At 43.4% G+C, this 27,818-nt stretch overlaps 2 protein-coding genes across 3 annotated transcripts in view; one reads left to right on the plus strand and one right to left on the minus strand.

The window, feature by feature from the left end:
* The window catches only part of ABI3 (ABI family member 3), a 230,943-nt gene extending 221,372 nt beyond the window's left edge, over positions 1-9,571 (plus strand). Inside the window, exon 10 of the mRNA XM_069237784.1 lies at positions 4,755-9,571. Coding sequence (XP_069093885.1) covers positions 4,755-4,918 — 164 coding nt within the window. The 3' untranslated portion in view covers positions 4,919-9,571. The remainder of the gene's footprint in view (positions 1-4,754) is intronic.
* A 1,044-nt stretch (positions 9,572-10,615) lies between these two features.
* Positions 10,616-27,818, minus strand: part of PHOSPHO1 (phosphoethanolamine/phosphocholine phosphatase 1) — a 44,332-nt gene continuing 27,129 nt past the window's right edge. The window contains exons 1-2 of one of the 2 annotated variants that reach the window (XM_069237785.1): positions 16,862-17,208; positions 10,616-12,504 (exon numbers count right to left, since the gene is read on the minus strand). In XM_069237785.1, the coding sequence (XP_069093886.1) occupies positions 11,746-12,495 (750 nt within the window). In that variant the 5' untranslated portion in view covers positions 12,496-12,504; positions 16,862-17,208 and the 3' untranslated portion in view covers positions 10,616-11,745. Of the gene's footprint in view, positions 12,505-16,861; positions 17,209-27,818 lie in introns of those variants that run through there. The other variant, XM_069237786.1, reaches the window with a different exon arrangement.

Raw genomic sequence — 27,818 nt, forward strand, 5'->3', positions numbered from 1 at the left:
ATGGGCTAGTGCTGTTTGACAACACTTAATACACATAGTGCATTTAGGATGAAGGGGTTACAGTGGAATGAGAGTGAGGGTGTAGGTATGTAAAGTCGTATCATGATGTGTTGGACCTGGCCCCTTTTGCTGGTTCATCCCTTCTAAAGTTGGTATGATTGGCTTATACCTAATTGGCACATTTAAATTACCTGTAAGTCCTTTGTACAGTGGTATCCCTATACCCAGGGCCTGTAAATTAAATGCTACTAGTGGGCCTGCAGCGCTGCTTGCGCCACCCACAGAAATAGCCTTTCAAACCTGGCTCAGGCCTGCTAGCACAGGGTCTGCGTGCGCAGTTTGCTGCCACAGGGACCTGGCATTTAAATTTACTTGCCAGGCCCAGAACTCCCCTTTACCTACATGTAAGTCACCCCTAAGGTAGGACCTAGCTAGCCCTATGGGCAGGGTGCTATGTATGTAGAAGGCAGGACACGTGCCTGGTTGCATGGCCTGTCCTGGTAGTGACAAACAGCCTATTTGGTTTCTCACTGCTATGAGTGCTGCCTTACTCATAGTATTGCATTGGAAATGCCCTGCCTTATGTCTAGGGGGTATTGTCTGATTTATGAGGGGTAGTGTAGGCATGTTTGGTATGGCTGTAATGGCAGTGAGAAGTGCTTCTTACTGGTGTAAGTGACTTTTTTTATTATCATTACAGAAATGCCACTTCTAGAAAGTGAGCATTTATTTCTCCGTGCTTATGACTCTAGTGTTTTGCAACTTGACTCCAATCCACATCTGGGCAGAGTGACAGTTGGGCTTTGCGCATACTTTTCAGACAGCCTGTACACAGGGAGGGTGGAGGTGTCACAGAGGTGCATCTACATACTGAATGGCCTTCCTGGGCTGACAGAAGGGGAGACAGAGCAGACTTGCATCTGTAAAGGCTGTGGCCTGGCCTCACATAAAGGGCTCGTTTACCCCCATCTGATGTCTGGAGCCTATGCTGGATGAGAGAGGGGACACTCCTGGAACCAGTTGTAACTGGTTGGAACCTCCTCTCCCCCTTTGTTAAACCTTTGCAAAACTGAGTATAAGTACAAGGGGTTTTCACCATGAAAATGAGACACTGAAGAAACACTTGGAACATACTATGAACTAGACACAGAATGCTGCTGGAGGGACTCATCAGGAACCACCTTGGAATGCTGCTGCTGTGCTGACATGTGACCTTCTGGGTGTTGTGGCCCCTGCCCTCTGCAGCTCTGAGCGTCCTAACGCGAGGACAGGGATGTGTGGGAAGCCCTACGTGTTGGCCTAAAGCGCCTTGAGAGCGTCTTCCTGTTTGCGAGTGCCTCTTCTTTGACAAATATCTCACCTTGAGAGTGCGTTCCCGCTGAGAATTCACCGCCGCGACCCAGGCATTCATAGTTATCGAGCGCATCAACATCGTGCTGTGTGCTGTGCCCCTGGGGCACAAGGAAGTGAAATCCAGAACGAGATTGCTCCAAGTGGTGCCCCTGGGGCAAAACGCTCTATGTAGAGCACCCCCGGGGCACCAACAGGACCCGATTGCTGCCAGGTCTCACCACCGCGACCCGGAACAAGAGTCACACTTGCGCACCAGGATCGGGTGCAGGTGTGCTGTGGAGTAAGGCGCTGGGCTCAGGAGAGCTCACGGTGCGCCCCCTCCTTCTCTGCCAGTGGAGATTAGGCCTCCCCTTCTTTGAGGAGCTGACTGCCAGACTCCCGCCCCGACGCAATCGAGGTACCTGTGGCCAGGCAGGAGCTTATTTGCAGAGCCCGCGGGCTCGGTGAAGTTGTGGCCCCGTCCCCAGGACCCTAAGGTCCCTGTTGAGAGGCAGCCCCCATGCAAGGATTGGAGCCGCCTCCCTTTCTGGGTGTGGGCTCGTCTTGTCTCTCCCCTGCGCCCAAGGTTAATTGTGAGGGCCGCCGGGACCTTTAATTGTGGGGGCATTATCCTGTGGGACGGACGGAGGCCTCAACAGAGGCCCCGTCCCGCTGAGAACAGGTCTGCACTCCCCATCCTGATGAGTACAGGAGCATAGGAGTTCCCTTGTTTCACCTCTGGGGCTGGGGTTACCGCCTCTGGTATAATTTAGGTGAAGGGGCATCACTGATGACGCCTTGACCTTTCTTTTTAATGATGCGCCTATAAGAGCACAGCCATTGGTGAGGGTGCATCCAAGTTAATGTCTTGACCTTTTGGTGAATGTTGGTCATACTATGTGCATTGGGGAGGGTGCAGCCGTGATGTCCCTTCTATGGGCATGAAGGGTAATATGTGTTTAAAAGGACATGTGCAGTATTAGTGGCAGATTTTACTAAGACCCATGCATTTATGCTAATATGTTTTTGCCATGTGTTTGCTAATGTTCCTTTTTTGGGCATTTATGCTAAGATGTTCGTATGACTTGTCATGTGTTTCCTAATTTTGCTGGTATGGGCATTTATGAGGATCTTGTGACATTGCATTATTGTAGTAATGTTTTTCCTGACTACTGCTTATGTTGCAGAATAATAAGTAACCTGTGTGTTATATGTGACTACTGCTGGTTTCTGCAGAGTAACAGTACTGTGTAATGTTCTGACAACTGCTTGGGTAGCAGGGTATTACTGACATGTTGTGTTTGGTCTGATAATATTGTGTCCAATACAGTTTCTTTTTATATAACTCGGTGTTGTGTTTCCTTTGTGGTGGGGATAGTGCATCACGTGTGTTGTGTGTTGTGCAAACGCTTTACACATTGCCTCTGGCATAGGCCTAACTGCTCGTGCCAAGCTACCAATGGGAGGGTGGGGGTGGGGAGGGAGGCAGGGGTGACCAGGGCTGGGAAGGGGGTGAGCAGGGGTCATCTTGGGTGTGTAACTCCTTCACCCTCACTAGAGTGGGTGGGTTCTGCCTGGCCTAGGTGCATACTCTAGCCAAGCAGAAACCCCATTCCTAACAACATGTATTAAGGATTGTTTTTGAAAAGAAAAAAGAAAACATTTTGCCTTACTGCTCCGTCATGCTTGATGGATCCTTGAGTCAAACTGCAAAAAACATTGACAGAAACCGCCATGACTGCAGTTTCTAGCAGTGCTTTAAGAAATCACCACCAGCTTGGTAGTCATTACATAATTTGGCAGGCAGATGTACAGTCAAGGCAATGGAGTAAATTACTCTGTTGTCCTGACTGCCAAACCTTAAATTATTCTAAAAATGAGTTCTTGAATAATTCTTTCTAGCTATTCACAAAGAGACATTATGGGGGTCATTCTGACTCCCGCCGGGCGCGGTCACTGCGCGCCCGGCGGGAGCCGCCAAAATACCGTACCGCGGTCGGAAGACCGCGGTGGGTATTTTGAGGTTTCCCCTGGGCTGGCGGGCGGCCTCCAAAAGGCCGCCCGCCAGCCCAGGGGAAACCGTCCTTCCCACGATGAAGCCGGCTCGTAATCGAGCCGGCGGAGTAGGAAGGTGCGACGGGTGCTACTGCACCCGTCGCATATTTCACTGTCTGCTAAGCAGACAGTGAAATACAAGCGGGGCCCTCTTACAGGGGCCCCTGCAGTGCCCATGCCATTGGCATGGGCACTGCAGGGGCCCCCAGGGGCCCCGCGACACCCCCTACCGCCATCCTGTTCCTGGCGGGCGAACCGCCAGGAACAGGATGGCGGTAGGGGGTGTCAGAATCCCTTCGGCGGCGCAGCAAGCTGCGCCGCCTTGGAGGATTCCAACGGGCAGTGGTAAACCGGCGGGAGACCGCCGGTTTACCCTTTCTGACCGCGGCTGAACCGCCGCGGTCAGAATGCCCTCGGGAGCACCGCCAGCCTGTTGGCGGTGCTCCCGTGGTCGGTGGCCCTGGCGGCCACCGGCCGCCAGGGTCAGAATGACCCCCTATGCATTATAAAGTGTTGTAACCTTTTGCTTTCCCATGGGCGAGCCAGACTTACCACAGAATAGGCTGACATTGTAAGGACATGTGAACCTTACCATCAGGCTTTACAATCACCAACAGCAGGAAGCAAAAAGAGAAAGGTAGCTACTTGACACACTAGGTGCTGGAACAGAGCCGGCTTCATTTCATAGACTGACAAATTACGTTATGTGTGTTCCTCGAAGTTTATGAGAACAAGATGTGAGCTTATACTCAATTAAAGCAGATGCTGCATTTTGGCTACAGAAATAATATTGCATTGTAACTGTATCTTTACCAAGAATGCACGTAGTATCCTCACACATATCCACTAGCAATGACTGAGGAAGACATGTACGAGTGCCATACAATTTCTGGAAGGAAAAAAGGTGTTTTTACTTAAAATTACTAGTCATATATTGTTTTCAAAAGTATTAAACTGCCTGGGCATTATTTTAATCATTGGTGATGAATGTACCATCTGAAATAAATGTTCTACCCCATCCCACTCTTGGAGAGTAAGCCCTGACTGTTCAACTTTGCTAACCCCGAAATTCAAACCTAAATAGGAGGTTACCTGGTAATTCAGTAAGCTTGCAGTAGTATTTGGCCTATGTTGTACCAGGGACACCTACAATATTTGTCACAGGGATTACCTAAATCCTGTTCAGTTCCAAAGGCCCCAAAGAACTGACCAGACAAGCAGGAAAGGTTGGACATTACCTGGTCGACCTGCTGTTGTCTGTCAATATTTAGAGCCAGTTCGAGTGGGCTAGTTACATGTAAGGTGAGAACACTTGCATATGCTACATTGGTACACCCACATTGATTCCTGCTTTATCTGTCTTACAGTGGTCGCTCTTTACTCGTACACCCAGCAGAAGGAAGATGAGATTTCTTTCTCCGAGGGAACTGTAATCTACGTAACAGCCAAGGATGCTGATGGCTGGTACCAAGGCGTAGCAAATGGATTCTCCGGGTACTTTCCAGGCAACTACGTGGGATCCTCTTGTTGACACTTCACTTTCAGCCATCCTGCTGAGAACCAGTCACCTCACTTTGACTCACCCGCTTAACACTGCTCAGGTCTTTTAGAAACAACTACTGCGTATGTTTCACATATGCTAAACCGGTGTACTGGGGGACTCTTAGCTGCACTGGACCACTTTCCTGCTGGGGGCCAATGACTTACTGGACCGTCCTGCTTGGAACAGGCCCCCTACCTTTCACCAATTCTGGACAATCCTGCTGAGGGCCCATGGCCTGTGCTGGATCCTAATGCTGAGTACCCATCTGCCGTGCTGAAAGCCTTCTGCTGAGAACCATTCACCTCTGCTGGTGCCTACTACTGAGGTGTTTTGACCATTACTGTGCCTTTCTGCCGAGGGCCTCTCACTTCTATACTTCTATTTGATCCTCCTACTGAGAACGTTTTATCTGTACTGCTTCATCTTGCTGGAGACCTGTCCACTTCTACTGTATCTTTCCACTCGGGTTCTCCCACATTTAAACTGGCAGAACTATGGGAGTCTGCTGACTGCTTGTAATTATCCTTATTTAGTCTAAGGACTCTTTCGTTGAGTAATTCAAAAGAACCTCTGATGTACCTGCCTCATCTAGATAACCCTTGAACTGAGTACCTGCTAAAGCAATGGGACCTTTCTGTTGAAGAAAACACACCCAGGTCCCTTGCACCATTATTGTGACTTTCATCTAATGATATGTAAGATTATTTCGCCTCTACAGTAACTTTCATTTGAGGGTTTTACTTATTTTTGGACCTCCCCTGATGAGATCTGATAGGAGATATGATATGGAATACAATATCATGTGATATCGAGGATACTGACCTATACCTTCACATGAGATGCACCACATATTTGCAAACTATACACAGGGAATCGCATACACCTGTACAGGGTATATATGCATAAAGGTTACCTGTACTAACACCTGAACATGGTATACACTATACGTGGCATGCACAACACCTCCACTTGGTACACCTCTAGAGATAGCATATGATACAGTTCCATGATAAGAGATACAATATGGTATGATATGACAGAGGATTATGATGACCTATAACTTCATGTGAACTGCAACCACTTATTTGAATGCTATATATATGGAATACCAGACATCTGTATGGTGTATCTGTACACACAAGTGACCTGTACCTGCACCTGAACATGGTATACACGTTTATGCAGCATACACCAACACCTGTACAGGGTACACACCTACAAATAGCTTGCAATACACCTCTGCATGCTGAATACCACCATATGGCCCAGACGTACACATACATACACATATTGAATGATTTACATGTTAGCATGGCATACACTTATTCATGGCACACACCATCACATCTTACATTTAGATAATGTATACACTGATATATATATCACACCTAGTCAACATCTATATTTATAGACATACACTTACATATCAACCTACACCTACATACGGCCTTACATCCACATCTACACTTAAAATGGCCTGCATCTAAATAACTATGGCCTCGCAGGGACATGACGCGTAGCCTGCGCCTACTCATGGTCAATATAAACAAACATACACAAGCACACAACTCAGTATGTTTGATGTTAATCACTGACGAATAAAATGAACACATTGTCACCATGGTTTCTTTGATAATAGCATAGTTTATTATTTAGAAAATGTTTATTTCATAGCTACAATGAAACGTGCAGACTGAATATTGTGCGTTTCTCAATAAATATTAATTATTTCGGATTTCACTCACAATTCATTTAAAAAAAAAACAATTAATGGCTTTTATGTTCCTTCTGAGAATAATTAAAAAAAAAAATGTGTCTTAAGGTCCTGTTCAATACTGTTCATTCAGAAGATCCTACAATGTTGTGGGGGTGGAGGGGTAGGGTTAAGGGGCGGGCATGTTTTTTTATTAGCCTGGCCACGATCATGTCATTATCCACAACTGTGACAATCATATTTTATTAGCCTGGCCACGATCATGTCATTATCCACAACTGTGACAATCATACCACATCTCCTCATCTGGTACCCAAGATATGAGCAAAGAGTTGATAATACTATGGCAACACCAAACCAAAACTCATATGAGACCACCAGGAGAAACCCAGAGGCCTTCACCGATAGCGAATTTGCAAGATTTTATGGGAAGACTTCTGGTACTAAAGGATGGTGGGGGTGGAAAACAGTCAGTTCATACAAGGATAGTCCGCCTCAGGTAGGGGGAGCAAAGTGGGCCAGCCACCTCTTGGGGGGGGGGGATAGTGTTTTCAGGGACACTGGACACATGCTTAGACTACCCCCACTAAAAACAGGTACTTAAAGAAAGTCATCATCCTGAACCTGGCAAAGCAGAACCTGTGACCCTTCGAGCCCCACTTACCAGCATGGCAGTGCTCTCTGGTAGCAGTCGCTCGGCTCTCCTTAGCACAAGTATATGCCAGGCATTGGCCCTTTAAGCATGCAGATACTGCTTAACAGCCATTCGGGAATATTTGCACCTCTTCAAATACACAGTGGCCTTCATGAAAGAACATCTGTTCACTAATGGAGTTCAAGAGCTAAATACAATATGTAGATGCACTGCAGTAATTATTACAAAACTTGAGGGGCACCATCTACGTACTACCATTTATTTTCATTATCTGGAGCTTATCCTTGCTTCCAGCCACCTACTGCCCTGAGGGGATTTTAGCCTTTAGTTCCAAACACAGAACGAGGAGATGCCATCAAAATGAAGGTCTCACTTAATCAGGCCGTCATGTATAAGGGTCAAGCGTGTGGGAGGACAGATTGTGACATTAGAGGAAGTCCTACCTTAGATCCGGGAGCCTTGGTAGCAAGCCTGTAGCTCAGTCACTTAATTGCTGGGTGCTCTGGCTGCCAAGGTCTAAACTATTTGTTTAGAATTATGTACAGCATTGTATTTTCATTGTTAGAGGTACTACAAATAGCAAATACACCGTAAAGCATCAAACTAGCACGATATACATAATGCAAAACCTCAGTGGAGCAGTTATTATTCCCTCGCCTTGATTGTTTGTCAAAACCAGGCAACACTATTCAATACATCACTCGTTTCACACAGTAAAATGCCACTCTCCTATGTGCATGCAGGGAACCCATTGTGTTCTAGTGTAGAGTAACCTACATTAGTGCAACCGAACACCACCCCAATGTGTTCAAACGGGCAGTTCCATGACATTTATATAGGTTTGTGTGTGCATATATATATATATATATATATATATGTATGTGTGTGTATAGGTTCCCTAGCTCCTCTTTCATCAGAGATATAGAGGCACCGCCACATTTCTAGGATATGTAATAATGCAGTGTTCCAAATTCCACCTTATAACCTGACAAGTTTCAGCTACGCAGTAATCTTGCTTACCAGTTGCCTAAAAGCAGTAATGCAGATTTTAGAAACATGGACTAAACATTGCATTATTAGAAATCCTGGAATTGTGTCAGCCCCTTTTTGTCACTGATGGAGAATCCAGGGAACATCTGATATGGAGTTTAAGCGGACCACACACACAAATATATTCTATATATAGGACGCATAAATGTTAACAGTGTAATATGGACCTATACTTCTATAAAGGAGTTCTGGTAACATCATTAGCATTAAGGCCGAAAGCCAAGTGGTTTATAAATGTCACCAGGATCTTGAGAGACAATATAGGAACTCAGTTCACTAGTTATCCATTATGAGTTTTTATGATATATTCATTTTGGAAGCAATTAGCACAAAACAATGTTTTATTTTTAAACAGGAAAAGGTTATTAAAAACAGTATGCAAAATAATGTACTATACTGTTTGCAGTAAAAAGAAGAAAAAATAATGTAACTTTGTAGTTAAGATTACAAACAGAGAAAAGAAGATTTTCTTGCTTAAAAAATCTCACTTGCTCTATAAACCAGAGCTGGAAGCTGCAGCCAACAATGGGCCCTGATTACAACTGTGTCATTAGGATGTGTTTTCTGTGAAATATGTAATGAGTTTAAATAGTAAGTGAAGTACTGCATTACAGCATTTGGTTGCCTGCAGTAAAAGCAAGAGGACGATACTTACGCAGTTAATAATGTAGAATTTTAGAAAAAAAATCACCTTTGCATTGCTAAAAACACATTCTGCCTTTAGAAGGGAGAGTCTGTTGATGCTGTACTCTTTCAAACAGCTTCAATTAGAATAATCAGGCTTTCTTTACCTTTCAAGAAATCATGCTTGATAAGATAATGGACAGTGGTCAGGGACAGTGGAAACGTGTGATTCCGTGGCAGTGATTTTTACCACATAATTATGGATTTACCACAAGCTGACAGATAATTTTTTGCATAAATTGTAGATTTCACATGTGTTAATTGTAGCCATACAGTGTTTCACATTATATTGCATAATTTTCCTTTTCTTGCTGCATAATTTAGACAACCGAGCCGCTCTTCCGTTGAAGCATACTCCTAGTGGCCCTGGCAAAGGTAAAGATGTACAGCGTGTTTTGAGGGCTGCCAATATGATACATATTTACCATATAATGCAGAGGCTACAGTAATATGGGTCTCAGATCACTACATTTGTGCAGTGAAACTACCTAAATGTGCTTGCAATTAATATAGACAAACAGACAAGTAAACAAGTAGATAGCCAGACAGACAAAGGTATATACATATGTTTATGTATCTCTATCTGAAGTGACCGTTACTTGTTTACGCCCCCCACCCCTCTTTATGGGTGGGAATATTGGCCTATAAGGGTGTGCAGAGGTGAAGCAGCTCAGATGGGTGTGCATATCTTAATGAAGTAACCTGCTGTGTAATGTCCTTAATACATTAAGACAAAAATGGTAATGTAAATATAATAAATAATAAGGTTATACAATATATGCCCTTCGTGTTATTCATGTAATCCTCTATGACTAGTTTTAACTACTCTCCTGTGCAGATTATGATTCATTTAGGAGTACATTTGTGAAATGCATCGCCCATCTAAATTCAGTTCTCGGATTTGGTCGTTCTCCATGAGTCCAGAAGACAAAGACAAGAACTTTTAAACCTTTCAATGTATCTTTTAGCCACACGTCGCCCAGTTTTTCATTGCCTGCCAAGGCAAAAAGGACGTCACTGTGGTATTCTAAATGCAACATGGCAAGCAGTAAATCAGAGGCTGATTTCCAGGGGCCAGGAAAAATTAAACGAGCAGTGCTTGACGCATATCCTCTAATAGTTCGTAATAAAAATGGTCCAAAATAAGTCTCTTCTATGTTATGCACTAAAGGTCTCTCCTCACTTTTTGCCAGAATCTAGCTCTCTTCAGATCTGCATTTGAAGGAGCTACCAGAAAAAATAAAACTTCAGAGGACGGGGTCAAAGGTTTCCTTCCATATCTAAACATCCCCCAACCTCTTGGCAAAGTAAACCTAAACCGTCCTGCTTCTCGCACAAATCAATTCAATAAAAGGGCAAGCTTGAATCCAAGTACCTGAGTACCTAGAGGAAACAATACATTTAGGCTTGAGGAACTAGCAGGGAGAGAACATTCATTAATAATTGTTGTCCTCTCTACATGTAACTATACAGAAGCCTGTGAACAGTGAAAGGCTGACAGCGAAGCAGACAGAAGATGATACTGCAGTGGAATAGGCAGCTTAGACACACGTCGGGTTTAGGGGACTACAGAGCAAGCAGCTCAAGGCAAGGAAAGTATTCTTTATTTTGTCCTCGACCTCCCTCCACAAGGCGGGAGTACCTGGCATTCTCTCAGCGAGAGCTCATCTACATAAAACAGACAATTGTAGGGATTATAAAAAGGAACTCGGAACAAATAAAAGTTTTTCTAATCGGCTAGAGCCATTGGTGATGATAAGGAGGGCACAAACTCAATCAATTCCACTATACCTTTCTGACCATCAAAATCTATGGAATGTACCCAAGTCAATTGATAATGAATTCCTAAACAGAAATAAGAAGGGGGTGTTATGAGTAGAGGGCGTGAGTGTGATGCAATATAGAAGAATAGCTCACCCAATTCATTTCTCTAACATAGGCCCATTAAGATCTGAGGAATGCTACCAGGCTAAACTTTACATATGGAGTAGTCTATGTAGTGCTATAATGTTCCTGAAATATTGACTATGGAAACCAATTAATTCACTAAAACTTAGAGGACATTGGAAGGTTCCACATAGAAGTGATAAAGCAGTTTTACTATGCAATCAGAGTGAGTGATCAACATGTCTGAACAGAGCACCTATGAGACAAATCTTGTCCAGCTCCGCTGTCATTAGAAGGGGCTATGGATGTAGGAAAGTTGGGTTTCAGAAACCTTGACGCTGGCTACATTGTGCAGTTTTACTAGCCAGTCTTGTTGGGTACCATATTGGCTGAGCAGTTTTGTTTATCGAGCAACACTGAACAATTACTCCTGTGAAAGAGGTAATGGAAGCCCAATAAAGGACAGCCCTTGGAGTGCCTCACATGAGCCCAGTTCACGGTGGAAGCAGGTTTCCCCTTTTGCAGACATAGTCAGAGGGCTGCAGGAAGAGACAACACATCTTGTCTTCCTCGCCTACAGACTGAGGCACTCACTTCAAAAATAGGTTAATACTTGAGGCAAGAACAAAGAATAAATAAGGCGCATGGAGAAAGGCCCAAGTCATCCCTCGAAAGTCAACATTCCTAAGACATGGTTAAGATAATCTGTAAAGTTAAAACCTAAATCCTCGTCTTAAAATGAAGCTGCTCCGTTTCTGTGGAACCTCAGCACCAGATTTCAGAGAAAGGAAGAGGTTCAAAACGCTAGTTACAGCTACTGATTACTTATGCTTGTTTGAGCTGCCTCTCGAGACACTGGCGAATGACATCAGCTGAGTCCCAGGGCACCACCTTGGCCTGATACACTCCTGGCTGTGCCTCTTCCATTTTCTGGATCATCCGGTGCATGGGGTAATTCTTCCGTGGATACGCTACATCAGTTGATGTCAAGACAACAGATGGGCAGAAATCATTGGCCCCATCGCCGACATAGAAGAGCTTCTCAAACTCCACCCCTTCATGGGACCTTTCAGTCAGATACTCTGACAAGATCTTCCGTTTGCACATGTTGGCAGGGCACTGAGAGCAGCCATGGGAGTGATAGGGTTCCAAAGTCAAGTAGCCCCGATTGTCAAAGTATGCTGGATTACTGAAGATCTTGCGGAAAAGGGAGAGGTAACCAGTAGAACGTAGTAAGCTCTCAATGCCGAATACGTTGGCGTCGGAGAGGAGGATGATCTCAAACAGTTCCTTGTTTTTGGATAAGAACCCAAATAGCTCCAGCATACCTGGAGAAAAGGGGATCTTCTCATATACTTCTAAGTAATCTTGCATTCGAACCCCTTTATCACCAAGGTACTCAAACACTCGCTGCATGTACTGGTTGTAGAATCCCTCTTGAAAGGTCTGGCGCACTGACTCTGGAAGCTCCTGCGAAGGAGCTGCACGGATGACAGAGTCATCACTGTTCTCATTAACAATAGTCTCATCAAAGTCGAATGTCAACAGATACTTCCGGGTTGGGGCTGCACTCATGTTAGGCTCCTGGAAAGGAAACATGAAAAGAGAATAGTTAAGTATTAGTTAAGCGATAGGAAGGAAATGTAGTCTATACTTAATGATATTGGGGCCTATTTTCAAAGTTTTTGCACTTGATATCTACTACTAAAATAGAAATATGGATTCACAGAATCAGGAATTTTCAAGAAAATGGAGGGAAACGAGAATATATGAGGAATTAAAAAAGATCCTACAATGCACAACAAAAGATGGCACAAATGTGCTTGTAGGTTGGGAAAGGAGAAGGGATCACCCCCAAATGTTATGGGATATTCAGGGATGGCATGTATTTACCCCATAGAATAAGAAAAAATACAGTGCGAATACACTGCCAGGCCTAGGCACATATGAGTGGATTAACTGGTGGAAACTCCGACTAGCATATGGTGAGATTTTCTAGTAGTAGTCCTGGACATGTGTGAGAGACATAGATTGTAAAACCTACTACTGGAATACGTTGTAGTGAGTAACAAAAAAATACTCTCTTAAGTTTACAATTGCCTTTGTGAGTCTAGCTCTCTGTATGAAACTGTAAAATTGGAAAGCTCCTCAGGTTGGCCCTGGATACTGCATATCGTACCCGGTCATTCTTTAACTCCCGCCCAGCTCATCACACTCCCTGCATTTTCTGAAAATGTAGCCATCCTAAGCCACTAGTATCCCAACTGATTAATGCTAGTCACATTTAGATTGGCCAGGGCCTGAACAGGCCCATTGACCATCTGGTAGGTCGTTCAGCACATTGAAATCACTCTAGTGGTATCCAAGTACTTTTCAAGGTAATGAGACAAAACATATTGTGGTATACCAGTTCCCAATTCATTTTTCAATGGACACTAGTACAGTGCCAGGTAACAATCTTCCCCACAAAGTTGCTATTTTTTAAGCAAAGTGTGGACTTTTACGTCCGCAAATACGTAGTGCAGCTGAACAGACACAAGCAGCAAACTCATTAGTAAAGGAGGAGGAAAATCAAACTAAATTGCAGGCACTCAGAGAGGGGCTTCCACTGCCTGAACACTTTACCCGAAGTTACTTTGTGACTTCCCTGGAAAGGTTTGAGAGAACACTCATGTCATTCCTGCATCTATGTATTAAGTATCCAAACAATAAAAAGTGAAGTTGTGTCTGTGCACACAAAGCATGTCTGCCCCTATTGGCATATCGTGCAAGTGTTCTATTTACCTGGCAGCAGTGACCTCTACGTGCCTCTGGCATGAGCTGCCCTCTTCTTTATGGATAGATGCAATTTAAAGCAAATTGACCTGCAGTCCGACCCCCAACAGAAGGGGTGCTGATAAAGTGAGAGGGAACACTGTAGTGTGATCTCCCACCAAATAAGGTGCTGGTGGGCGGAGGCTTTCTGTCTGCTCTCCAGACATATTGCGACTTCTGCACTAACTTTGGAGAAGGTGCTGCCGAGGTGCGGTCTGTCATATAGGGTAGAGCTGGGATGCTAGCTGTACCAGGTTCTACAGCCATTATACGTATCGTAAAGTTACTTGGCAAAAAGCAGTTGGGCACATTTATTTTGCATACATGCATAATAACTAGGCAAAACGGAGCTCAAAAACCATTGCCCGGATATGTGACTGTCGTGAATATCTGAAATGGTAGTCTGAGGGGAAGGAGTGAGGTCAACATACCTAATCATGTCAACCCACTGGGTCGGATGACCAAAACGTGGTGATGGCATGCTAGACAGAGATGAGCAAAGAATCTGATGACTTGATTCCAGACTAGAATTGTATGCAATCAACCAAACCACGTGTTTTGCTCCACTCCCCTGGGTGTTAACAAGTGTATCGATCATAAGAGGTGCTAGAAGATGGCACTGCATTCCGTTACATTTTTTTAGGGCGAGCAGTAGGAGTCTGATCTCAACCACAGTTCTCTGTGTGCTCTGGAAGAACCTGTGATTCACATCTAAGGACTAGGACTTTTGGGTGAAGATGCCCAATATGAATCATCAAATGCGATGGCTGTCTAAGTGCAGGAAGCGACTAGTAAGGTACCTACAAGCAGCATGACTAAGAACTTAAAAGTCCATGCACATATTCTAAAGACAGGACAGCTAGATGAACGCCTCTCTCTAAATACCGGCGTACAAGATGTTTCACGATTTGCACCACTATTTCAAAGCTGTTGATGGTTCCTTCTGAGAAATGACCTTTTCTTTAATTTCTATTCCATTAGTTAATATTTTAGCCACTCAAAACAGGGAATGGGCAATTCTGAACAAGAATCGTAAAAGGAAACAGGTTGGGCGATGTGGATTTATTTAATTTCAGTATGTTATGCTAGTAGTGCAGATGAAATATGCCAGGGGTGGCACAGCAAAGATTTCAGTGGCAGTGCCATAAATTACATGGTACAATCCTATATGCTAACTAGAACCTCATATACCCGAGGACTGACATCATCTTGACGTGTACTGAATCCTGTGCACTGCAGCAGCTCTATGCTCAAATTCGACTAGGTCTCTGCCATTGACAGCATTTTCATTGCTAGCTTTGGCGACACACAATCTGAGGCTAACCATGAAAAAGGACTCATCGTTTAAGGAAGGTCCATCCTCTGAGATGACTCCTTGTTCATACTCTACTTGCCCAGCAGCCATGATATAAGAAGTTGAGGTACTATGGCCTACATGAGGAAATAACTATTGTGTGCTAAGAAATTCGTAGGTCAGGCCTACACTATATGGGTAAGCTTTGTGTGTAAAAAAACAGTCCAATATAGCGAAACCTCTTTGAGTGCATGATGAAGTTTAAGGACCAGTCCTACATAGACAAACATGGATTTGCGATGCATAAGAACTGCAAGGACAAACTTTCGAGGGGGCTACAGAAGGGTACTTATTAGGTCTAGAAAGGCAAACTCTTACACGGTTAAAAAGGTAAGTCCTTAATCAACTCTTGTGCAGTTCGAAACATGTTCAAAGACCGGTTCATTTACTGAAATATATGTGTGCAGCTGAAGTGCAAGAACCAGGGTTGTTCAGTCGAAGTGCTGTGAACTGCTGAAGAGATACGACCCCCAGAGCTACTTGGAGAAATTCCTGTGAGTATTCAATAAGTTTAGGGACCAGGCTTTAATGTACAAAATATGATGGTATTCAGGAAAAGTGACAGAACCAGACATTCATGGACAAACACTTTAGCTGCCTGAATGCACACGGTCTGATGTCATTGATGACATTAGACCACAGGGGAGGTTGACCTTCCAAGCCCTACTCTTATTGGCTCTGAAACTCAGAAATATTAGGTTTGGGGAATTAGTGAAGAGGAAAGCAGTGCATGGGTTTGTAGGTCAATGAATCCAAAAAACAGTTCTGAAAATGACATATCTCCCTTTGAAAGCGTTATCTTTGCGGGTCTTCTTGTAAATACTCCTCCATGACTAGCAATAAAAGGACTTTTTAGGAAGACAACTTCTACAGAACTAGAGAAGGAAAAGAAATAGGCTAACCAACACTAATTTTACCTTAAATAAACAATTCTAATTATGTTGAAATACAGTTTATTAATATCCACCTGGCAAGTCGGTGGTCCTCAACAACTGGAGTTAGTGATGAAGTATTTGCTGTTTGGAGCCTGTCAGTTGCAGACTGACGAACCACAACCAAGAAAGAGAATGGCGTTCCATTTTTTGAAATTTGATAAAATTAATTCACCCAGAAAAGCAGTGGTTGTTGCGATATAAATATACATATATATATATATATATATATATATACATACACATATAAAGACCCCGCCCTTTAAAGTGCGGGATATTGCACTCAACTCACTTCGGAGTGGCAAACCAAACTGTGCGGTGGGAGTCTTTACTATGAGCTGGGGTGTTTTTAGAGAGGGGCACACTCTCTTATCTTTAAGAGAGGTTATTTAAGAAGTCCTAATCTTTAGAGAAGAGGCGCTGATGATCCACCACAGTCTATAAAGAGTGAGAAGGTTGAGCAGCCTCATTCTACAAAGTTCGGTGTGTGATCATTCTGACAAATGGAGGGAGATCCAACAGGGTCTGTAATTGGGTTACAAACATTCAAATATGCTTTTAAGAGGGTGTGAGGGCCATCGCCGTGGATAGGAGTGAAAGGCACCTCGTCCCTGAAGCAGACTGTACTGCTCCGTCTAGTAGCTGACAACCCACCTCTTTCTAATTGTTCAATAGTCACCTCGTTTTATAAAGAAGCGAATGGCCCATCTCAGTAAATAAGAGACCTGATCCACCCATTCTATAATGGAACTGCGTTATTTAGAGGACATTCTCCGGAGGTCAACGGATGGGTAGCACTTCCGAGTATAAGCCATGCTCAGAATGCCCCGTGGTTTCTCACCTTTACTGCTTTGACCCCGAGTGGTTCCGTCCCTCTCCTTGATTCGCCTCTCTTCTCTACTTCCTGGAGTCTGAGCTGGCGTCGTAGTCCACGGGTTCCTGTTTTGGGCTTATCTGTTCCCGGCTCGGACTGTTTATCCACGCACCCCGCTCTCTCCCTTTAAAAGACCCAAGCACTGCCAGGGAGCCGCAGGGCTCACCGCAGCCTACGTCACAAACCTGCCTACCAATTAAAGCCAGGCTTGCCACATCAACGGGAGCGCATCTATCGGGGACACCCCCCGCTAACCAAAAACGTTCCCCAACCCCCGTGACAGCAGTGACAAAATGGATCCGCCCACTGGCAATATAGCGTCGTTGCTTCGGGAAACTAGGGGTCCCTCTTCTCACGAGAAACAATAGACCCGCCCACTGACATGCGATCAGCCACTCACAAGAAGGACCGCACCATTTTAATGGGCGGGGGAAGAGGGGGCGATTACAAATAACAGTCTGTTATTAATATGAAAAAAGTAATCGCTTCTTGCCAAATATACCTCTCCTTTCCTTCTAAGAATAGTCTGTTCAACGGCTCCATTCCTCCACGGTGACTACTCTAAAATTGCACAGACAGCTGAAAATTCCTATAACAAATACGCACTGAAATCATCAAGCGCTGGAAAATCTAGAACGACGACTGATAGGCAACTGTGTAAAACGCGAAGGACGTTTCGGGGTCACCAAGGAATAAACAGGGATTGGCAATGCTTATTTGCAGGTCTAGCTTTGATGTGCTGCAGCCTGCACCGGGAAAGACTGCTCACCCTGTATCTGTACATGTTACTTTGAACTTATTTATAAACACTGCTCACCCTCAGAGGAACTTCCTTGTAATTACAGGGAGGGACTGCCATCCTTGCTGTAACATGGGCAAGGCTCTTATTTCGTTTTCATACAAACTCGCCCATGCACACACAAGGGCACATCTTTCTCATCCAAACACTCAGATGGGCTCCCCCTTACACTGTAATCACACTGGCATATGCTTGCACTCACACACAAGCACAGTGCACATCTTACACGCACACACGCACACCCCTCATGCAACACTTATACAAATGCACCCCTGTACTCTCCCGGGCACCGCAACTCAACCTGCACTCATATAGGCGTACCTCCCACCATTCACTCACATAGCAGGAACACTCCACCCTACACTCACATAGGAGGACCACTCACCTTGCACTCGCATATACACAGCGCTCACGCACACTTAATAACCGGGAACAAGTTACCCTGCACTCACCCAGGCACACAGCACTCGCCGTGCAATTAGACAGAACCACTTGGCCAGCAGTCGCAAAGGCAAACTGCATGACCACATCAGTCACCCTGTATTCACATGAGCTCACGCCTCATATAACACTCAAGAGGCAACCAGCATTGACACTCTGCATTCACAAGGGCACACCCATTATCCAGTGCTTACATAGACACACCTGCATTCATATAGGAACACTACTCACCCTGCAGTCATACAGGTACAATGCTTACCCTGCACCCACATGTGTACTCGCTCAGACTCATCCCTGCATTCACACAGGCACACCCCTCACCCAGTACTTATGCACATGCATCACTGCACTCACACAAGCAAACCTCTCAACCTGCACTCACAAGGGCACACCTTCCAAAATGCACTCAGAATGTACACTGTTCACCTTGTACTCACACAGGCACAAAGCTTACCTTGCACTCATGTAGTATCGCTGTTTACCCTGCGCTAATACAAACACACAACTTACCCTCTGCTTAAATGAGCACACACCCCCACCCTGCACTGGTGCACTCTCTCCCTTGCTGCACTCACAAAGGCACACTGAACACCCTGCTGTTAGACGGGCACAATGTTCATCCTGACCTCACATGGGCAGAGTGCTTCCACCCTCCATCAGGCACTGGTTTCAGCCAGGACCTGCGCCCATCCATGCACAAATGCCCAACCCACATTTTTGTCCCTTTTTAAAATAATTTGAACATATCATGAGTGATGTAACATTACGTCATAAGCAGTGCATGATGGGGGCGAAAGTTCTAGATTTTTTTATTAAACTATAACTGATGTATTTCAATGTTTTTTTTTTAGCTCAGGTTAATGTCTTCCAATGTATTCCATTACCTAGTTATAACATCGCTTTAACCTTTGTTTTGTTCAGTGAATTACTGTTTTTAAACATAATTTAACATAAATAAAGGTCTTGGAGCCTAATCTAACTTCAACATCAACTTAACCTCTGTTTATTCAGTGAATTTCTGTTTTCTGTCCAAGCTGTGCTCCCACCACCCTGCAAACAGCAAGTCCCCTTTGTGCAAGACGTCCTTCTCCAAACCCTCCATGTGGAACCATCCCTTGCTGTGAATGGCCATCAGCCATGTGCAATAAGGCCAGGACACAGGGCCTGGCCTTTGACCAGACATGCTTTGCACGCTTGGATTCATATCCCATCCTCCTCGCCACATTTCCTGTAGTGAAAACCTTACACAGTGTAGTGTTGATAACATGAATCACAGCATAGATCGTACAGCATTCTAAACATTTGGATTGTTTGAAATAGCCCATTGTATACGGTTCCCCAATACATGATTCATGCGTTCCACAAGACCATTTGTTTGTGGATGATAGAGTGAACTTTTGATCTGTTTGACATCTCCTTGTGTAGAAAATTCTCAAATTCAGCACTTGCGAATTGCACCCCAATTGTCTGATACAATAAATGATGGGAAACCTTCACGTAGAAGAACATCTCTCAAAAACTCAATTACGTTCTTTGATGAGGGATCACTTATGAATATGACTTCTGGCCATTTGGAATAGTAATCAATTAAAACTACAGCAAGCTTCAAAGAATTAGGTAACACATTAAAGGGACCAATGATACCAATCCCCACTTTTTCCCATGGTTTTGTGGGCAATTCAATAGGTTGTAAAGGTGGAGTCCTTACATTGAGTCCCTTTTCACAGCTGTTGCATATTACACATTCACTCACAAATTCATCAACATACTGGCCCCTTGCAGGCCACCAAAACGTTTCATGTAATCTACGTTTTGTGAACGTTCTACCTAGGTGACCTTCATGCGCACCAGCAATCTGTGTAAATTATTTTCTGGGGCTACAAAACTACCACCTCTCATCAGCAAGTCATCTTCAACTGACAATTCACCTGAGACCTTTATAAATGTCTGAAACTGAACTGACACATTCCTTTCTTTTGACCAACCACACCTTACGAATTTCATGACCTGTGTCAAAATCGCATCCTTAGACACCTCTTCCTTCCATTCTTTCTCCCTCACAGCACACATACCCTCAAATCCATAGCTGCAATAAAACAATTGTCAACATCGTCTTCATCTTCTTCATCAATGCCACACTCTTCATCAACTGGAAATCTTGATAAAAAATACGCTCTAACATTTTTGTTGCCAGGGGTGTATTGAACTTCAAATTATACTGTAATAACTTAGTGGACAGACTTGCGATACGCTGTGTGTGATCTTTGATCTTGTGTCCTGCTAAAATGGAAACCAGAGGGCTGTGATCTGTGCATAAAACACATTTATTTCTTCAGATGTACAGATGGAATTTTATAATGGCCCACCAACTAGACAAGAGTTCTTTTTCAATAACTGTAAAATTTACTTCTGAGCCTCTCAGCACTCTTGACGCATAACCCAAGGTGCAATACCTTCCTTCACCTGGGTCAAAACAGTACCCACACCAAAGCTACTGGCATCCACAGTAATAACAAATTGAACTTTTGGATCAAACGTTTTTTAAATCTTTGACCCCAGCAGTTGGGATTTGATCCACTCAAATGCTTCCTGACATTTTCCATTCCAAACAAACACAAAATTTTTCCTCAAAAAGTTGGTTAATGGTTTAGTTTGTGAGGCATACTCATGCATGAACTGTGAGTAGAACTCACACAATCCTATAAAGGATTTCAAACCTGCCTTGCTTAGTGGTGATGCATACATGATGGCTTTGACCAAACCAGGTTTAGGCTCTACCCCCTGTTCTGACATCACATAACCAAAGTATTCAACCTTGTTTTTTTAAAAATGACACTTTTCACTTTTTAAGACAACCCATCTCTCCTGCATGATTCCCAATACGTTTAGTAAAATAAGACCTTAATTTGTGCTTGATGGGAATTACACACCCCTTTACCTTTATTTGATGGGTGAAGTCTTTAATATTGCCCATTTTTTTCCGAAAGTACTAATAGAAACTCTTCCTTTAAACCATCAACATAATCATCTGATTCCACAACAGATACTTGCTCTTTGGTTCCGGGGTTCAATACCATTTGAAAAAGCCCCTGGTGAAACCAATCTAATATGTTTAACCCCTTTATTGCAACATATACTTTCTCAAAAACGTTTCTAGTTTTTAATTGTAGGATGTCCTAAAAATAACCGGCCAACTCAATCTTCCTGCCTTCATATGACACACAGGTGCTCTGTCTGGTGCATCAAGAGGTCTGTCTCCCCAAACTTCCTTAAATAACTCTTGGGTTATCATTGTAATCCTAGTTCCTGAATCAACTAACAATTTAATAACCTTGTTGCTCACATATATTGCAATGTAAGGATCTATGCACTTAGCTAGATGTCCACTCACTATTTGATCATCAGTAACAATCATCGCCATGTCTCTCAATTCATCTTGAATTTCATTAACTTTATCCACATCTACCTCTGTAACGTTAGCTACACCGACGCTATTTGTGTACATGCCTGAATTTTGATGCATGTTAGTACTGCTTGTGCCACTTTGGCACACTCTGGCAAAATTACCTATTTTATTACATTTTCTGCAGATTACATTACTCGCTGGACAACCTTTATTACCTTTGAGATCGTTTGTATTCCCACACCTAAAGCGTATATTTGTTTGCTTGAAAAATGGCTTATTAAAACTTTTAGTCAATTTCAGAGTCTTTTCTTCCTGAGATTTCACTATTCCTATGGCTTCTATTGCTTTGTTTTCTAGTTCCTTGACAGATTGTTTTCATGTCTCACTACTTTTTGCTACCCTCAACGTCTCCTCACAAGATGGATTACCCATGGAGAGTAACTTTTGTTGAATTATTTTATCCGTGCACTTTGATGTAAATTGATCCCTTACTAGTTGATCACTAAATGTCTCAAATTGACAATCAGCTACAAGTTTTCTGAGTGCTGATATATACGTATTGACATCTTCTCCAGTATTTTGATCTCTTTTGAAAAACGTATGCCTAATTACCACCAGGCTAGGTTGAATGTCAAACCTCAGTTCAAGCTTTTTAACCGTTTCTATGTACTCATCGATTTCTTCTCCCTCGTTGACCACCAAAGGTGGAAGGTGTTTGTATACCGACCTTCCTTTAAAACCAATGAGTGTAAGAGTAAAAATGTCTTCCTTTCAGGGCGGAAATGAGATGCACATATTGCTCCATTTGCTACATTTCAAAAGCATTATACCAATTTTTCCAAACAATAGGTGGATTTCCTGGTGTTTTTAAAATGGTGGTGGTGGGTTCACTGATTGCATGGTGATATGGTAAGTTAGAGTAATTCCTGAAGAGTGGTGATATTATTAGGAGTGTCCATAAATACACTGACTGACGATAATAATCTGTTTGACCTTCGTAATGAATATTTTATATGTAAATCTTTCTATGACATGGAAATACAAAAATAAAAAATATCTAAAACGAAAGAGTTCTGCCACATGTGTTTTCATTTCACCTTTTAAAGTGATGTGCGCATCACCAAGAACATTACTGAGTTTGTGACACGCTAACAGATGTGCGCATCACCATACGCTTTAAATACCTAACACAGTTATTCTGAGTCTCGGCTTGCGCGTATCAGTGTTTCTAGCATGGTGTGCACATCACCGAGAATATCGAAGCAGAAATCAAAACACGCAAACGGAAGTGTGCGCATCACCGTGCCCTTAAAATGGGGTACGTCGTAAATTACTGTGTTGCCAGCAGAATAAATGCTTCCATAAATTCCTCACAAAAGCATTACGATGCGAAAGTCAGGAGGTGAGGTTAGCTTTCTAGCATTTTTTTTTTTTTTTTTTTTTAGTAGAGTGAATAAAAATGCATGCCACGTCAGTTCCCTTACCTTTCTTCTTACGGGCAAAATGGCTACTTAGACTGACTATAATGGCACCTGACACTGGATACGTTTTAAAATTTCAAAGCACTGACCGTACTGTCCTTGAAGGTTAGATGACACGTATCGACAACCTGTCTGCCGAAATGAGGTCAGATGCAGCCGGTGTGCGTGAGTTCATGTAAGCGGTCTCGTAGCTCGTCGCCACATTTCCTGTAGTGAAAACCTCACACAATGTAGTGTTGATAACAGATTTATTTCATAGAAGAGAGCGCAGCTCATAGTGCCTCCTGCTGTTCAAAGCCTCCAAACACCTGTTGCACACCCCAATATTCCAATACCGAATCCCCCAACATCACTGGCACAAGAGCACAAGAAAAGACTAACACATTACAAATTCATGCAATCAAGAGTGTGAGTGCTGTAAAGGCATGGTGACGCGTTTCGGCAACAAGCCTTCCCCTGACCATAAAGTGCACAAGTGAACATGATTTAAAAAGGGTCACACGACCCACACTTTAGTTGAAGCAAAGGAGTTACTTTCAAACAATTTCAATGGCGTATGGTCAAATAAGACCAATTTATGTGAACTATCACTTATTTTTCTTTTCCTATTTTTTCTTGTTTTTCCTCAAACATCTACCCATAAATTAGTCTTGTATATAAAAATGTGAAAAAAGGGAGGGGAGGGGGCAATGTCAGTAAAAGCACTGATAATATACATATAAAAGTAAAATACCCATGTCAGTCACGTGTCCACTCTCTGTCAGAGTAGTATAAATCCATGTAATCCTTTTAGTTACCTGGAGAAACCTCATAACGGGGACCAATTTAGACATTTTCATAAATGTAAAGTACCAAATTCATTTAAACCAATCACATATATCTTGGTCATTTCCCCTTAAAAATCTAATTTCTAGTAATCCAAGACTCAATATTCTTTTTTAGTCATAGCAGTCTTATGTTCCACTATTTTCATGTCAAGTACAAACCTCACATTGAATATATTTCATTGTTGTCCCTTATAATATATCAATTAACATCCTGATGCTCCAAGGCACCTTGATTTCCACCACAAGAGAGAGAGAGAGAAAGACTAACAAATATGAAATCTAAATGATAATCACAAAAGGGAATATAAAAGCAATAAAGAAGAAAATATAAATAATATTTATGACAGTCTACAAGACACTTCCAAATCTCTCATGCATAGATGAACATATTCCCCACTTGCTCAAGTATTTAATATGTTCTTATATCCTTATCATTCTCAAATTCCCCTCCTCACAAGGTCACAAAATTATATATTACACCAGTCCCCTGAGCAAATGTCTATTATCTCATCGTAGAAGCACATGTAACTCTGCATCAGAGTTCAGCCCCTATGGAATTTCAGTCCCCATCAGGACAATCCACCTGGACTCTGACTTCCTGAGAGCCAATTCTTGATCCTCTCCTCTTGGTGTCCTCACAATATGATGTATAACAAAGTAGCACAATCCTGTTTTGTCTCCTCCATGGTTCTCCCATATGTGTTTGGCCATAGCACATGTGATGTCTTTATTCTGTATGGCCCAGATGTGCTGTAGGATCTGAAGTTTAAGTTTATTGGCTGTACTCCCAATATACCTCTTTCCACAGTTTCACAGTTGATGTTGTTTCTAATCCAAACCTCCTGCCTGTTATTGTTTCAAATTCAACTGTATTCTGTCCAAAAGTACATTCTTTTTACCTCTGGCACTTCCAGAGTCCTCTCTGACGATTGGCCAACCAATTGTATTTGGTGTTTGGAACACCTTGCATGAAACTATGGACTAAATAGTCTCCTAATGAGGCTGTTATACTATAATTTACCCTTGGTTGCACTGGTAATGCTGATTTAAGAGTCTCATCCAGTCTTAATGTTTGCCAGTTCCTTTGCAAGACTTTCTTCACTTGAGCACTGGACTGATCAAACTCCGTTAAAATGACTCCTCCACTCCTCTTGGTTCAAACTGTTTCAGGATTAACAGTTATTCTCTCTTCCGTGATGACACTCTCGTGAGAGCATCCTCCAGGACAATACTTGGGTAGCCTCGAGCTCTAAATCTGTTGCACATCTCTTTTTGCTTCGCTATTGAATTCTGCTTCCTCTTAGCAATTTCTTCTTGCGCATAGCATCTCCATATGGAATGCTCCATTTTAGGGCATGTGGGTGTCCACTATTTGCATGCAATAAGTTGTTGCAGATAGTAGGTCTCTTATGGATGCATGTACATACCTTTTCCCCCTTAATGTATACTGTAATGTCTAAATATGTCATACTCGTGGCACTGATTTCTTGTGAAAATATAAGTTTTTGGGGGTTATTTTCCCAGGATTCAAGGAACTTAATTAGCTCTTGTTCATCACCATCCCATATGAGGAATAGGTCATCTATAAATCACACCAATAGTGCGATATGTTCCACGATTTCATATATATATGTATACACATATATATATGTATATAGTGGCCATCGCTACTAGGTAGTTATGGTTAGGATCTAGTTTCTATAGAAAAAGCATTTTTTGTTTTGCTAATAACTTTGGCGCTGTTTGATGAATCTTCACGAAATTAGCCAAAAACAAATGATGCTCACTTCAAGTGTCTGTATGGCAAGTTTCGGGGTAATCCGTCAAGCGGGGGGCTGAAAAAAGGGGGGGGTCCAAAAAGCTTTTTCCCCATGCATTCCTTAGGGATTTTGAACAGGAATAGTGCCCCAACCACTCGGCGAATAACACAAAATTTGGCAGAAAGGTTACTCTTGGTCCAGAAAGCACCCTTTTTGTTACTTGGTTCATATCTGTTCAGTAGTGTTTGATAAATTTAAGAAAAAGCAAATTTGTATATAAAGAGACACGAAGGCTCCGCAAATCCTCCCAATTTCGTGCTGAGATTTGATTGGCTGCCAACACTTCAACAAGGAAGTGTTGCCAGCCATGTTGGGACTTGGCTTCAGCCAAGTTCCAGAAAAAAAGATAAAAAAAGAAAAGGGGCGAGGGTAGGGACACCATGACCCATTAGCACTCGTGCTGGGGTCCCAGAGGAACCCCCAAAGCAAAAACATTTTTTTTTTTTTAAATCTTCAGCTGGAGTTGAGGCGGATCGCAGATCCACAGATTTTTTTTTTTTTAAAAGTGCGGGCTCCCTCCCTTGCTTAAATGTAGCCCCCGGGTGGGCCAGGTCCCGGGGGCATTGAAAATTTGAATGCGGGGGGCACCTGGCCCACTCGCAGCCCCAGGGACCGCTTCCTCCCCAGGGCTGATTACTTAAGGAAATGCAAGGGAGCCCCATAGCCTCAGCGACAGCCAGCTTCTCTGGGCCAATGTTTAATCAAATATGGGGGCACCCGACCCCCCCCCACGGCCCGAGGGACCGTCACCTCCCTGGGACTAATGCCTATTCAACTGTAGGGGTCCTTCAAGCTCCCCCTGCTGTCTACAGCAGTGGTGACTGGTAGCCCTGGGGGGCACATGGTGACATGGCCAGACCCCAGAAAGTGGGATCCATGTGGCTAAGATCGGCCTGGGTAGCTGGGCATGTGACCCAACTCCCCCCCCCAATTTTTTTTATGCTGGGCCCCTGGGGATGGGGTCCCCGGGGCTGAGATCAGCCTGGGTAGGGGGGTTGCGTGGCCCTCTGTTCCATAGAAAAAAATAAAATGATTAGGCCGAGCCCCAGCGGGTGGGGTCCCGGGGTAAAGATCAGTCTGGGGAATGGGGGCAAGCCGTCCCCTCATCAAAAAAACTATATTAACTCTAAGTACCAGGAGAAGGGGTCCCCAGGACCGAAATTGGGCAGGGAAGGGGGGCCACGCAGCCTCTCTCCCCCTAAAAAATACATATATTAACACCGGGCCCTGGGGAATGGGTACCTGGGCCCAAAAAAGCCAGGGGAGGGGGGCCATGCGGACTTGCAGCCAACTCCCCCTGCACATGGCCAAAGGCCGTGCGCAGCGTGGGGTTGGAAGGTTGGGGGGTTGGCCTACAGCCAATCCTTGCAGTCAACCCCACTGTTCACAGCCTTTGGACGTGCACAGACCAAGGTTGGGTGGCTATGAGTGGTTGACTGTAGGGCCTGGCCGCAGGCCATGCGCATTGGCGGTTGGATTAACATATAGTAATGAAAATTACTTTATGTTAAAAAAACATTGAAATTTGCTGAAAAAGCCAAAGGTTACAGCGGGGACACAAGTTATAGTTACCTGAGATCACGAGTTATAGTTATTTGAGCTAACTGTAACAATAACAGATGAATTTCTATGGTTTTGTACGTTTAAAATGTGAGCCTAACTATAATGTCCCTAAAATTTTCTTTTTTTAAGAGAATATCTCTGTTTTTTAAAATTCTTTTTCCTAATTCTAATGTCCCTTTAATCTTTGTTTTTTTTCTGTGAATATATATATATATATATATATATATATATATATATAAAAAAAAATCCCTTTCAGGGTTAGAGTGCCGCATAAATTATGCAAAAAAAGAGAATAGAGAACTCTGGGTAGTTCCCAAGTTTAGGTGGAGAGCAGCTCTAGTAAGGAGCACCCTGCAACACCAGCGACACTCTAGATTTGCTCACCTCAAATGTCTGTTTATCTAGCAAAGTTTTTAAGCATTGGATCAGCACAGTGCTATCCACGCCGAGCTAGATAGTGACAAAGTCTTTTGCCATTTGTACAGCAAAGTCTTTAAGCATAGGTTTGACACAGTGTCAACCTTGCCGAGCTGAAAAATGACAAAAGCCATTTACCACACCAGGCACAGTATTACAGCTTTGGACTG

This window comes from Pleurodeles waltl, chromosome 6, assembly GCF_031143425.1.
Source record: "Pleurodeles waltl isolate 20211129_DDA chromosome 6, aPleWal1.hap1.20221129, whole genome shotgun sequence".
NCBI classification, from domain to species: Eukaryota; Metazoa; Chordata; class Amphibia; order Caudata; family Salamandridae; genus Pleurodeles; species Pleurodeles waltl.